The sequence below is a fragment of the Microcaecilia unicolor genome, chromosome 6 (assembly GCF_901765095.1).
Source record: "Microcaecilia unicolor chromosome 6, aMicUni1.1, whole genome shotgun sequence".
Taxonomy (NCBI): domain Eukaryota; kingdom Metazoa; phylum Chordata; class Amphibia; order Gymnophiona; family Siphonopidae; genus Microcaecilia; species Microcaecilia unicolor.
Genome location: NC_044036.1, coordinates 97,933,631 through 97,948,780, shown reverse-complemented (window position 1 = coordinate 97,948,780; position 15,150 = coordinate 97,933,631). Strand labels below are relative to the sequence as shown.

The window sequence follows — 15,150 nt, the reverse complement described above, 5'->3', positions numbered from 1 at the left end:
TTGTGTTTATCCCATGCATGTTTGACTTCCATTACCATTTTCATCTCCACCTCCTCCTGCAGGAGGGCATTCCACGTATCCACCACCCTCTCTGTGAAAAAGTACTTCCCGACATTACTCCTGAGTCTTCCCCCCTTCAACCTTAATTCATGTCCTCTAGTTCTATCTACTTAAAACCTTGTGGGATTCAGCAGAATATAAATACCAGATTATATTAGATTTTAGCAAAGTCCACGTGGAGGGGCATAATCGAACGGGGCGCCCAACTTTTCCCGAGGACGTCCTCGCAGGGGACGGCCATCTTTCGTTTCAATAATAGGTCGGGGATACCCAAATCTCCACATTTAGGTCGACTTTAGAGATGGTCGTCCCCGATTTTCAGCCATAATGGAAACTGAGGACGCCCATCTCAGAAACGACCAAATCAAAGTCATTTGGTCATGGGAGGAGCCAGCATTCGTAGTGCACTAGTCCCCCTCATATGCCACGACACCAGCTGGGCACCCTAGGGGGCATTGCAGTGGACTTCACAAATTGCTGCCAGGTGCATACCCTTACCTTGGGTGCTGAGTCCCTCAAACCCCCCCAAAAACCCACTCCCCACAACTGTACACCACTACCATAGCCCTAAGGGGTGAAAGGGAGCACCTACATGTGGGTACAGTGGGTTTGTGGTGGGTTTTGAAGGGCTCACATTTACCACCACAAGTGTAACAGGTAGGGGGGATGGGCCTGGGTCCGCCTGCCTGAAGTGCACTGCACCCACTAAAACGACTCCAGGGACCTGCATACTGCTGTCATGGAGCTGGGTATAACATTTCAGGCTGGCAATTTTTTTTTTTTAGGGTGGGAGGGGGTTGGTGACCACTGGGGGAATTCTGGTCAGTTCGGGCACCTTTTTGAGGCTTGGACACAAGAAAAAATGGACCAGGTCGGCCAAGTGCTTGTCAGGGACGCCCTTCTTTTTTCTATTATCGGCCGAGGACGCCCATGTGTTGGGCACGCCCCAGTCTCGCCTTTGCTACGCTGCCGACACGCCCCCGGGAACTTTGGTCGTGCCTGCGACGGAAAGCAGTTGAGGGCACCCAATGTCCCACCCTCAAAATGACATCAGAGGAGGGCGGGATATTGAAAGGGAAGGGAACGCTGGAGGCGAGCTGATGTCAGGATGTTACAAACCCAGCCAGCCAGCCAGAGGAGGGCGGGACGCTGGGATGGGAGGTGAGAATTGCGGGACACGGATGGGAGGGGAGGGCAGAGGCGAATCGATGGACATGGATGGGATGGGAGGCGAGGGGAGAATCATGGGGCAAGGCACAGGACAATCGCGGGACATGGAGGGGAGGCCAAAATTGCGGGACACGGAGGGGAGGGCAGAGGAGAATTGCTGGACATAGATGGGATGGGAGAATCGCTGGACATGGTGACATAGCCTTCCTAGCGCCCGTTTCATTTTTTAGCAAAACGGGCTTTTTACCTCACTAGTATAGCTATAATACAGAGCTTGGCTTGACAACCTACTGGCAAGTTATACTTCAGTGCCTCAATGCAGGGTGAACTTTAGTCTGAATTTGCTCATCAGCAAAAAAACTTGTTTCAGGCTTACTTAGCTGATGCCATTATTTCACAACCATTGGGGCCATGAACTTCTTGTGCAGAGATAAGAACCTCTGGGTTTACTTACCCCAGACTCTGTGGTGCCTAGGTCCAAGGACTTTCCTAAATTACAAGAACTGCATGTAAGTGGATATTCTTGTGATTTCTGAGGTCAGAATGTCCAGAACAAAATGAATGTTTACCTTATTTTCAGAGAGAGGGTCTCTTCCAGAATTGTATAAAAGAGGCATCTCTGAGGATCAAAAAGTATCATCAACTGCCTATCAGGTCACAGAGCTCCACTGTACTCCTCTTTGTATTTCCGCACTGCTGGGACACTCCAGGGCACCTTCTACCAGCTGTTCATCCCTGCACCAACATTGTGAGAGAAGAAATTTGCTTCCTACCAGGCTGTATTAACACCAGCTCTGTTATTGCTATTGGGTAATAAGCAGGTGGTCTGATTTCTGGGCTTAGGGAGTGTGTCCATGTGTTCACTGTAGCTCATCTGCTGATAAGAACACTTAATACACAAGAACACTTGTGTATTATTTCTTTATGAGCTACTTAGAATTTATACTTTAGTTTCATATTGTAGCTATCTCTGGTTTATCTTATGCTCTACTTACTTGGTTGTATTTATAAATTGATAGACCACTTATAACTAAGTTGTTTCCATAAAAAAGGCATTAATAAAATAGACAAAACAAAAATAGATGAAATACACATTAAAATAAACAGTAATAACTTCTCATCACAATATCAAAACAGGACATGTCTATATATGGTAAAAAAAACAACAACACTATCACACATAATTGGGTCTTCAGAAGTTTTTTTAAACTGTGCAAAACTACCAGTGACAAAGCTGAAACTCATTATCTGCATGAAATAGCTGCACTACCCCATCAGTAGCGAGTCGCATAGCAGTTTCGATTTCAATACACACCTCAGCTGATAAACAGTCAAAGCTTGCTTCAAATAAAACAGAGCATCAGTAAACAAAGTCCAGTATACAATCATTAGAAACTTAAATTGTATTCTTTGCAGTACAGGTAAACCAGTGCAATTGTTTGGGCCTTGTCAGTTGTCTGTCAGTGCTTTTAGAAGCTTAGATTTGCATGACCAGAGGGCCCATAATCAGTAAACAGATAATTCCAGAGTGCATACCATTACATATTTATATGTCCCTCCTTGAACTGCTGCCAGTAGGAGGCAGTAGACTTGTTGCTCCATTACACCTCAGTAAAAGTCTCTGGTAAGTTCTATGTACAATTCTGAGTCCACACCTTCAAAATGATAGAAACAAAATGGTGTCGGTCCAGAGGGTGGCTACTAAAATGGCCAGTGGTCTGTCACAAAGCATATGGGACAGACTTAAAGATCTCAATATACTTTGTAAGAAAGGGGGGAGAGAGGAAATATGATAGAGACATTACAATTCCTCCATGGCATAAATGCACAGAAACAAGACTCTTTCAACTGGAAAAGAAGCTTTGGAATGAGGGGGCATAGGTTGAAAAGTTAAAGGAGATAGAATCAGAAATGAGTGGAGGAGTGGCCTAGTGGTTAGGGTGGTGGACTTTGGTCCTGAGGAACTGAGTTTGATTCCCACGTCAGGCACAGGCAGCTCCTTGTGACTCTGGGCAAGTCACTTAACCCTCCATTGCCCCATGTAAGCCGCATTGAGCCTGCCATGAGTGGGAAAGCACGGGGTACAAATGTAACAAAAAAAAAAAGTAACCTCTTCACGGAAAGGGTGGTGAATGTGTGGAACTGCCTCTCAGAGGAGGTAGTGGAGATGAAGACAGTATCTGAAATCAAGAAAGATTGGGACAAGTACATAAGATCTCTATGGGAGAGAAAGGGATAGTAGATGGCATGGATGGGGAGACTGGATAGGCCACGTGGTCTTTATCTGCCTTCATTTTTCTATGTGACAGACCACTGGTGCCAGCTCTGTGGGTGCTTGAGTACCCCCAATATTGGGTAAATTCTTTTACTGTAACCAGGAAGCATTCACTTATGTTGAGTTTCTCGGTCCAACTATACCCTGGGAAGGTCCCAATGGTTATGAGGTCGGGGGGGGGGGGGGGGGGGGGGGAACGGGACAGAGGGTATGGGCTCTGGCTGGTTGACAAATGCTAGATCTGGAGTGGGGTTTGGTGTGGAGGTGGATAGGGATTGAATGGGGGGGGGGGGGGGAATGGAACTCTCGGTGAGGAAGTGGGAAGGGCCTTTAGACTTGTCACAGATTTGGGGGATGCACCACCCTGCATTTCAGAGTTCTGGGAGCTCTGGATGGAGTGGGTGCAGTAAATGCCCTGTGTGGTACATGCAGAGCAGATTCTGGGTATACTCCCTGCTAGTACCTCACTTGCTTTGCATGTACTGTGTGTTATGTTTGCAGTTAACATGGGGTAATTGCAAACATTTGCTGCTCATTCCTAAAAGGCCCTCTGGACATCTGACACAGCAGCTCTAACTCCTTATGGCCATCTGTTAGGACACAGACATTCCCTCCCATTAGGAATGAACATCCATGTTTTAAGCTCACCCAAAACAGACCCACACTGCACTCTCTTGCCAGGTGCATGTTCTGCAGCTTTAGACCTTCATATCCTTGGGCTTTGTGAAATCAGGATTTGGACATCCATGCAACATGGTCTGGTCTAAGTGTCAGTTTATGTATGTCTAAAACACAAATAGTGCTTTTAAAGTAAGAACCTTAATGACAGTAAAAGCTAAATGGCATAACTGTAAAAAGAATTCTGTTGGTAAAATCATCATGAGTGACACTCTTTTCTCTGGTGCTGCAAACTAAGGCTCTGAGAAATTGCAGTATCCGAGAGGTGAGAAACACATCTTGTGTATAAACAGGGTAAATCTCAGCATAGCAAGTTCATCTGTGCACAGCATGGCACAGGTAAGATGTGCGTCTATAAAGATGTTACTGGAAGTTTAAAAATCTCTCATTGATTGAGAACCGACATTATAGGAGCCATCACCAGCATTTTTTATTCATACCCTGTCTTTATCCAGGAGATCAAAGCAGCTTACAAACAGCAAACCAAATCCAAGAAAAGATCAAAAATACATTTAGAGACAATAAAAAAAAGTATTAGACATCTTTGCAATATATCTTTTAATTATAAAAGTAATAAGAAAACTATCCTTTAAAAAACCTCCCTAATCTATCCCAAATCCCTTCTCTCGCATTCCCCCTCAAATAAAAATCTCACATACAAAACAAATACAACTGGAGGGTTGTGTGTGTGATCCAATTGTGATAGTCCTGGCCTCTGATAATAGTCTGCGACAGAAACATGCTACACACCGTCTCAGTGTATCCTACATCAGAGATTCTCAAATCTTGCTAGTCAGGTTTTCAGGATATCCACGATGAAGATGCATGAGACAGATTTCTATATTAATGGAGGCAATCCACGCAAATATATCTCAGCATCTTTATTGTGGGTATCCTGAAAACCTGACTGGTCTCCGAGTACCTATTGCTGTCCAGGTCAGTGCCCAGTGATACTGTACAGTGTTACTGACCAGTACGACCTCACAGTCAGTTAAACCTCCTCCTCCGCCCCCAGTAGAAAACTTTACCACTAGACTCTCAATTCTTAGGCAAATCTACTTTATTGCAATTCTCCCTATGTACAAAAAGAATCCAATCTACAATTCAGCTTCCTGTAAGAACTGTGCCTATTACAACATGGACTCCGTACCTAGCCACCTCAGAGGCAAAAAGAGGGCCAGATCTCAGCACTGTTGAGAGGCAAAGCTGTAAACTCAGAGAGAAACAAAAGGAAAATGCCTTTTACAGCAACAAGGGAGCAGCCTCTAAAGAGACTTGGGAAGGGACTTGTTGTAAGGAAAGAACCTAAAGGAGAGAGAGGAGAAGGAAAAGGAGAGAAAGAGAAGGTAAAAACCTTGATGGAACCACAGTGAAACTAAGAAAGGTCAGTTCTCAGAAAGCAGCTAGCACATGGTGGCATGCAAGGCACAGACTGAGCCTCTCACACCCAACCTCCTCCTTCGTCCACTGCCCTCCTGCTCTGCTCTTTCCCTAGTCTCTACTCCCCCTCCCCTCCAGGGTTGAGGGGGACTAGTGGTGGTGGTGGGGGAAGTCAGGAACACTTTTATTAAAAACAGTGAGCCAAGTGTTGTCGATCCAACCCGACCAAGGCCTGTTTCCGCCAAACGAGTTCCCATTTCCTTTCCCCCCTCCCAAGTTCCCTGCAGCTGCTCGCCTCGTGCTCACTGCTGCGCTCGCTCGTCAGTGATTGACTCAGGTTGTCCATCCGGCATCCCCCTCCTCTCCCCCCAAGATGAAGAGGACCGAAGCAGTGAGTACTTAGGAGTGAATGAGACAGACTGAGAAGAGACCAACAAAAGCAACTGAAAGCAGCGGCAAAAGGTAAGGGTCAAGGCGGCTTCGGTAAACTTTGGGGTTTTTTTTTTTTCCATTTTAACTGACCAGGTGGGCCCATCCACAACCCCCTACCCTCCCCCCCCCTCCAGACCTGCGACCCCCTCCTCTCAAGTACAGGTTTTTCTTATGGGTGCTGCTGTCTGGCTCTGACCAGCGTGGTACTGTGTCAGTCTCGATCTCTGTCTGGTCTGACAATGACGACTTCGGTTCTGTCCTCTCAGGTCGCTGATGTCAAGCTGTGAATGATGAACTGATTGATTTGTTTGTGGTGCAACAACAACAGACAGACTAGTTAAGTAACTATCTATAATAGTAGTCACTTCTCCAGTCCAGTCCACTGTGTCAGTCCACAAAAAGATGGTTTGCGCGGTGCCACGGGCACGCTGTGGGCATTTAAACAAGCCTGGATACCGCCTCCCACGGCCTTCTATTGGTCCAACAGAAGGGCGACAGAGGGACTGCAGGAAAACTGCCCAAATCGCGACTGCGGCAGTAAAAACCCCTAAAAACCCCTAAAAACCTATGACTTTCAAAAATAAAAATAAACGCGGGAGGTTTGCAGGAAACTGCCCAATTCTGTGGAATTGGCAACTGTGCTGCAGGGCAAAGAAAGAAGGCTGGCCCTAGAGCCAACAACCAATAGGAATGAGCTCACAAGGAGCCAATCATAGTACACTGCAACTAAAGACAGGGGGAGAGGAAGCCCCAGAAACAGTGCTATCCATACAAATAACATTCCCATTAAATATATACAATAATGCCCTCTGGCAGCACAATACCCTACATCAGGGTTTCTCAACTGAGTCCTCAGGACACACCTAGCCAGTCAGGTGTTCAGGATACCCATAATGAAGATGTATGAGATATATCTGTATGCAAATCTCTCTCATTCATCATCACTGTGGCAAGAAATCACACTTTACTCCTATACTGAAAGAATTGCACTGGCTACTTTTTTGTCTGTTTTTTTTTTTTTTAAGCTTTTAGGATAGGGGTTCCACAATATCTTTCTGGAAAGCTGGCTCTTCAGGAACGTTCAAAATCTTTGCGTTACTCACAGCGCTGTCTGCTGCAACTTCTGTCTTTAAAGACAGTAAAATTGACATCGACAAGGAATCAAGCCTTTAGTTATGTGGGACCATCTTTATGGAACTCTCTCTCTGATGTGCTTAGAAGTCAAAGTGGCTACTTCAGTTTTCGAAAAGCTTCAAAAACTTGGATTTTTCAAAAGACTTTTAGTGACTCTTAAATGAACCTCCTTTGGGAACCTTTTATGAAGAATTGATGTGCTAGATTTAATTATTTGATTTGGCTGTATTGTTTGTGTATTATTATGTTTTGTTTATTTTAAAATTGTAAATCACTGTAAAACTTGTGTGTAAAGCGGTATATCAAATTAATAAATCAATGAAATCCTGACAACCTGACCAGCTAGGTGTGTCCTGAGGACTGGGCTGAGAACCCCTAGCTCTGGAACGCTCTACCTTCATTGCTGAAGTTGCAGGAGTCCCTATCGGCGTTTAAAGCCAAACTAAAAACTTTCCTGTTTATGAAAGCTTCTCCCTAGGTCTCCACTTGCAGGGGTAGAGCTTGAGCTATGAGTGCTGCGGGAGCCCTGGAGGGCACTGTGGCCCTAATTCTACTGTCCTCTCTCTCTTCTTTCCTATCCTAATGGAATTCTACTTCCCTTTTCAAGCTCTTGTTTGTGGTTTTTTTTTTCTTTTTTAATGCAATTACACATGTAAACCGTTCAGATAAACTTTGATGGGTGGGTATATCAAATAATAAAGAAACTTGAAACTTGACTGTGAGTGAAATTATCTACCAAGTGTTAGAGACCATATTAAACTTCTGTCACAGTTCATGACTAGCGTGCTTCTAGCACAGACTAGTATCAGAGATCAGGAATATCATAACTGGATCACACACAGCCCTTGTCTGGTGTTGTGCATGCTGTTTACATCCTGCAGGTGGAAGCAGAAGCCCCTCAGCATATCACCAGATGCTTCATACCAAATGCTCTGGTTTCACTTTTGGTTGCTATCTGACACTTTAACAGACCGCTGAGATATATTTATTGCTTTGGTTCAAAGTCTTTCTACTTAAGGCACTGAAAACACTGCATATGCTTCACCATATCAATATGCAATTTACAATGGAAATACATTGAGATGATTATTAACCATTAAAAGAAACGAGTGCAGCTTTGATTGAGATCAGAAAATGTCTCATGTCTCTACATTCACCGCTAAAATGGTTGAACAGTTGTGCTCTGAACCTATCAGACCATCCATTCCTGGGCAATTAATGATGTTCGCATCTTTCCCTTTCCTTCTATGAAAAGTGAAATACTGCAAAGGTAACACCGGGTGTGCCTTTATTACACTAAGCCAAGGGCTCAAGTCTGTTAATAAAATGGTTTTTACTTAAATTCCACAGAAATAAAAAGGTGAAACAAATATATTTGGATTGCAATAATCATTAAAGCAGCATTTCAACATTGCCCCTTGATTTAGAGAAGGTGGGGTAGAAAGAGACAGAGTCCGATACCAAGTTATTTTTAATGGAATCTTTCTTTCTTTTTTTTAACTGTGCAATACTTAGCAACTATCCACCAAATGACCGAAAACCTGAAATGAAAGAATCTTCTGCCATTTATTGGTGTATCTGTTTTGTCTTGCTTAAGAAAAAATTAAAAGATAAAAATTAAAAAAACAAACAAACCCTAAAGGGAGCCCATGCATCTTCTTCGCTGAGCAGCATTTATAAAAATTACAGTACAATAGTTAAAAGGCCAAAATAGAATAGGAGAGGCTGTACCTCTCTCAATGAAGGGAAATGGGACTTGATATACCACCTTTCTGAGTTTTTTGCAACTACATTCAAAGCGGTTTACATATATTCAGGGGCAATGGAGGGTTAAGTGACTTGCCCAGAGTCACAAGGAGCTGTAGTAGGAATCGAACTCGGTTCCCCAGGATCAAAGTCCACTGCACTAACCACTAGGCTACTCCTCCGCATGTTATATTTGTTCTATGTATGGGCCTTGCGCTTTCTAGCAAATTCCATCACCAAAAATAAACAGTTGCCATAAGCACTTTGAGCTCAATGTTGTGCTCCCTGATCTTTAGCTTCTGAAATATATACAGGAGAGCAGGACAACAGTTTAGCAGGTCATTGAAATTATCCCGTAGAAGATTTATTTTATTTTTTTGGATTTGGATTTAGCTCACAAACTTTTTCAGTAGTAGCAGCTTAATGTGAGTTACATTCAGGTACTCTAGTAGTCCATCATTAATAGCATGGCATACAACCTTCCCATTATGTTCGAAACTTTACAAAGCTGCTTATGCCCAAAGTGTCTCCGGTGGGCTAGAGAACATTTTAGGACAGGGGGTTCTTAAACTTTTTTTTTTTTTTTTTTTTAGTTCCTGCACCCTTTTATCAATGAAACCCTTGCACCCCCTTCCTAAATCACAAACGGCTTCTGACAACTACATATGTCGCTGTTAGTCACTAACGTTGCTAAAATTACAGTGGTACACAATTATACTACCAATAACTGTTGTAATAACTGGCCTGACTGTCTAGAATGTTGCAATAAACTACCTCAGATTTCAAGACTTTTTAATGCACCGGTTTCACCTCTTCCAGCACTCTTGGGGATGCAGAACCTCTGGTTTAGGAGAAAAGACCAGGGGAAATCTTAGACACAGCAGGTAGCAGCAAATCTCTGCCTTGTAGGGCACTGGATTTGCATTCTTGGTGTTCAAAGGGATTTTTGCATCATGACAGATACTGTTTCCAAACAGAAGATTCCTATAATGTTTCTTTAAGGAGAAATACAATAGATTTAAAAAAATGGAGCAGTGTTAATAAGCACTGTTTCAAAAGGGAACTCGCACAAGGGCCACACTTAGCAAGGATCAAAAAATAAGAACACCCTTTATTTTAGTATCTATTACAAACTGCAAAGGGTTGCAGTCCTTATTTGCCTCCGTAGCTCACCAGAGACACTGAAATTAAAATTTGTATTGATCCCTGCTAAAGTACAAATCCTTCCTTTGGGTGGATATGAGAATAGCCCTTGCCGTTTCCTTCATCTCCAGTTTTGAATTTCTTTAACCCACTAAAATTCAGAAGCAATATTACCGGTAATATATATGTTCAAGCAGAAAAATTAAGTCAAGATGGATTCTAGAACCTCTACTAAATTTAATTAAAATACCTGAATAAAATATATGGTGTCTTTAATGCTCATTTGGTAAGGTTGACCTCAATTTTATCACATCATTGGGAAACCACCTCCTGTGCATCCCAACAAGATACCAAGGCATTATTTCAATGGTGGTTTAGATGACTAGCACCACACCGTTTCTTTCCCACAGATACAAAATAAGAAAATGTCTGCTAAATAGCTCTAGTCTTCTTTGCAGCTCTCCCATCAAAGTCAGCCAGGCTACTTTCCTGCTTAGTGTTGATCTCATCGGCTCAGGCCTTACTGTGAAAATGGTTAGACACTAACCATTGGAAAGGCACTTATACACAATGCTGCCACAAAGTCTCTGAGCTGAACAGAACAGTGCAAACAGTAGCTATGCAGTTAGCAACCATGGTAATTTCTATGACCTAAATAATGCAAAAAATTTTAAATTAGAATTATAAATTCAGCATGTATATGTGCAAACGTGTCAATGCTGAGAGGACAAAGCCAAGCCAAAACTCGTAAGGCATGGATGCATCTATAGATACATGATCTCATTAAAACTCCTAAAAACTGAATTTAATTTAATTCCCTCTCAGTAATGATTGGTTGGGAACAAAAAAATATGAGAAGTAATTTTCAAATCATTGTAAACTATCAGCAAAAGGAAAAAAAAAAACCCAAAACATTAAAATGTGCAAATTCATCTAAAATCTGCGACTAGTGTATCAAGTTTCTGAAGTATTTCAATCCTATGGAAATCCTTGGCCCTTGACTTCTGAGACAGCTTTCATTTCAGACCAATAAAAACAAGAATTAAATTTCAGTGTTGTCTTGAAGTCCAAGACTACTGGAATTTGTTTTCAGTTCAGCACACTTGCCTTCAAAGAGTTATTCTAGTCCATTCCTCCTTACTAGGTAGGTCTTTGGTCCTGGGGGAGCTGCTGGTTCCATAGCCCACTTCATTCTCTCCTCAAATGTCTTCCTTAGCTTCAGGGGCTTCTACATAAGAGTACCCAGAGGTTGACCCCATTTCCTTTATAATCCAACCCTGACTTGTCTTATACTAATGCAAGCTTCTCAATGAAGAAAACAAGGACTTCCATAGATGTAAGTTGGGTGGCCTGCTGTATTAATTTTCTAACCTTGTCTCGATTTTCTTTTTTCTTACAAGGAGCAACCACTATTTTCTATCACTTCTACAGGCTGGACAGGCAGTACTACATGGGAGATACGGCTCCACAGCCCACTTAATTTGTCTGTATCCATGCGGTTATAGGAACTTGGTGTGCTGGAGGTGGTAAATTTGGCCCACAGAAAGTCCCGCACTTTCTCCTCGACCTCCCGGATGCCAAGATTGGGATCCAACTTCTTATCTTCCAATAGTACAGTCAGCAACAGTGCTATATCCTTGAATGCTGCATTTTCATGGTCACAATATTTGTAGAAGATCAGGAGAGAACCTGCAGGCAGTTCCTCTAGGCGATGAACCACTGCTGCCTTCCCACCTGCTTGGAAGCCAGAGCTCAGTGCTTGATCCACCTCGAGCTTTGCAAGGTCACTGTCCATTGCAGCTTTACTAGTCCCATCAATAATGACAGTGATGGCATTCAGGGCAGAGGAGTAGGCCGCTGCAATCATACTGCTTAGACATTTCAAGGTTTCTTCTCCTTCCTGTGCAGCTGTGAATATAAGCGTGGCAGGCTCTGCATGGTGGGAGGCATTCAAATGTCTATGAAGAATCTTGCGTCCCCTCTGCCAGAGGTGTTTGTTCTGTCTGGGAAAGCGACTCATCAGCTGGTCAAATTCAGACAAGAAGATTTCTGGAGCTGTTTTTTTTCAGCACATCAGTGGGTTGGGTAGGCCAACAACTGGAAACACAAAATGCCACAACTGCAATCAGAACTGCAGAAAAGATGATTTCTGCAAGGGGACAAGAGAAAAAGGAAAAGAAGTTTGAAATCAACCCAGTTACCACTTTGTCTACTTACTCTGACACACTGTTGTTAACATACAGTGCCTTGCAAAATTCTTCATCCCCTATACACTCTTTACAACCTGCTGTTTAGAAAATACAATTCAACACGCATTAAAGTACAAGTTTCTTTCACCGATTTACACAATATACTCTACTCTTTCCATATGAAACAGTAAAATAAATATTCAAAAAAGTCTTGATTGCTTAGGTCTTCCCATCCTACATCCAAATTGAAATTATCTCCGCTTCCCAAAACTGCTTCAACAAGGAAAGGGATGGGATTTGATACACTGCCTTTCTGTGGTTACAATCAAAGCGGTTTACATTATTAAATACTGGTACTTATTTTTTACCTGGGGCAATAGAGGGTTAAACTGATTTGCCCAGAGTCACAAGGAGCTGCAATAGGAAATGAACTTGGTTCCCCTGCTTCTCAGGCTGCTGCACTAACCATTAGGCTTACTCCACTCCACCATGGTCCACCATGAATGACGAATCAAGTGTTTTTATTCTATGAAATAAATATGAAGCAAAGTTCTAAATATGTCAAATACTGGATCTGCCAAAAGGAACTATGGGATAGTTATTCAAATGTACAGATTGGAGGAAGGCTTTACAGACCTTTAAATCTATACAGATGGGATACCCTTTCTATGTAACCTACCTACCGATTCTATATAAATCATCATGTAAATAAAACCAAAATTATAATAATGCCTCCGTATCGCTCCATGATGTGAACTCACCTTGAGTATTGTGTCCAATTCTAGTCGTCATATCTCAAAAAAAGATATAGCAGAATTAGAGATGGTTCAAAGAAGAGTGACCAAAATGATAAAGGGGATGGAACTCCTTTCATATGAGGAAAGCCTAAAGAGGTTAGGGTTTTTCAGCTTGGAAAAGAAATGGCTGAGGAGGGATATGATAAAGGTCTACAAAATCATTGAGCCTGCCATGAGTGGGAAAGCGCGGGGTATAAAAAAAAAATATATATATATATATATAAGTGATGTAGAATGGGTAAAAGTGAATCGATTTTTCACTCTTTCAAAAAGTACAAAGACCAGGGAACACTCAATGAAATTACATGGAAATACTTTTAAAACAAATAGGAGGAAATATTTATTTTCACTCAAAGAATAATTAAGCTCTGGAACTTGTTGCCGGAGGATGTGGTAACCTTGGTTAGAGAATCTGGGTTTAAAAAAGGTTTGGACAAGTTCTTGGTGAAAAAGTCCATAGTGTGTTATTGAGATAAAACACTGAGGAAGCCACTGCTTGCCCTGGGATTGGTAGCATGGAATGGCGCTACTAATTGGGTTTCTACCAGGTATTTGTTACCTGGATTGGCCTCTGTTGGAAGCAGGATACTGGGCTAGATGGACCATTGGCTATTTTTATGAGCTTAGATCTAAAACTATTAGAACTACTATTTTTTTTTTTTTTAGTAACATCACCAAGTTTCTGGAACAGCCTGCCTGAACAACTACATCTTAAATCTTCCGTGACTAGATTTAAGAGAAGTCTTAAGGCCTTTCATTTTTAGTCCTCTTTCGGCTACATTTGAACAGCAATATTTCCAGTGCTGGGATATCATCAGTTTCTGTACTGATACAATGGGAAACACTGGTTTTATTGTTCTAGTATTATAACTTTCTCTTTTTCTCTTGCACTTAATATCCTTTGAAACATAAATACACAGGAGACGAGTCTCTTTCAACTGAAAGGAAGCTCCTGAATGAGGGGCATAGGATGAAGGTGAAAGGGGACAGACTCAGGAGTAACCTGAGGAAATACTTCTTCATGGAAAGGGTGGTGCAGGGGTGGACTGACAGTGATCTGGGCCCCTGGGCAATAAGGGTCATATGTCCACTCCCCAATCTCACATATGACAAGAGATTACTGGTTGTTATCTATTGTAATATTTCTAAAGCTCACTCCCTGTTGTAATCAGAGCTCTTCTCGTCCTTCCACTTAGACTTAATATACATAAAACATTTTACTCCCTCTCCTCCTAGGCTGCCCCATACTCTTTACATTAAAAATTTTTTTTTACTACTGGTAAGGGGTTTCCTGCCGTTAATAAGAATGCTGTCTAGGAATTCCCCTTACCTCCTATTCAAAAAAGTATAGGAGTGCACTCTTTTTATGGCCAGTAGGAAGAAAGGGTGGGGAAACCCCCTGCTAGTAACTTGTTTTGTAAGCAAGGGATAGTTTTATTCATTTTAAAATATGAAAGGAGTATGGGAAGGGGACTGGTGGCCATGGGGAACATTTTAAAAGAGGGAATGAAGAGGATCTAGCAGCTCTAGAGGTATTTTTGTACATTTAAGATGGAAAAGAAGGAGCCTGGTGACTCCGTAGTAGCTCAAGTACAGTGGTTCTCAACCTTTTTTTCAGTTAGGACACACCAGACAGATGATGCTCACATATGTGACATAGTATATAGTTAAATGGAAACATGATCTGTAGCCATAAAAATCCATTTCACCCCCCACCCCCTATCCCAACAGGCACAGATCAGATGTAGAACAAGTAGAGGTAGGCCAAGGGAAGTGACAGAAACACAATCTGGTTTTCATCAAAGGCTTTATTGTGGAAAGGCCCAAACCTGGCTGTGTTGGTCCTTTCTACAATAAAGCCTTTGATGAAAACAGATTGTTTTTCCATCACTTCCCTTGAACACCTGTTTGCTCTATACTTGTTGTTCATCATTGAGAGAGGACTTCATCTTTTTCTCTTTAGCAGATCAGATATAGGACATTTCTCCATGGAAGGCATCATAAAAAATGTTCTGATTCTCATGTCAACTGATCAATAGCAAAATAAATCTCTCCACTACCAAGCATATTTTAAAATAATACAAAACCTGAAAAACAAAATCTTATCATACATGTATAAACATGTCATACAACAGTAGCACGAATT

At 42.2% G+C, this 15,150-nt stretch overlaps 2 protein-coding genes across 5 annotated transcripts in view; both read right to left on the bottom strand.

Annotated features, from left to right (window-relative positions):
- Window positions 1-8,989: 8,989 nt before the first annotated feature.
- On the bottom strand, window positions 8,990-12,077 carry LOC115473255 (torsin-1A-interacting protein 2-like; the record flags this gene model as incomplete). The annotated part of the gene is made up of 1 exon (XM_030208056.1): window positions 8,990-12,077. A coding segment is annotated over one exon (666 nt), but the record flags the coding sequence as incomplete, so codon positions are not given.
- LOC115473254 (protein TsetseEP-like) overlaps window positions 11,987-15,150 on the bottom strand; it is a 45,423-nt gene continuing 42,259 nt past the window's right edge. For all 4 annotated transcript variants that reach the window (XM_030208053.1, XM_030208052.1, XM_030208054.1 and 1 more), the window contains one exon: window positions 11,987-12,167. In XM_030208053.1, coding sequence (XP_030063913.1) covers window positions 12,144-12,167 — 24 coding nt within the window. In that variant the 3' untranslated portion in view covers window positions 11,987-12,143. The remainder of the gene's footprint in view (window positions 12,168-15,150) is intronic.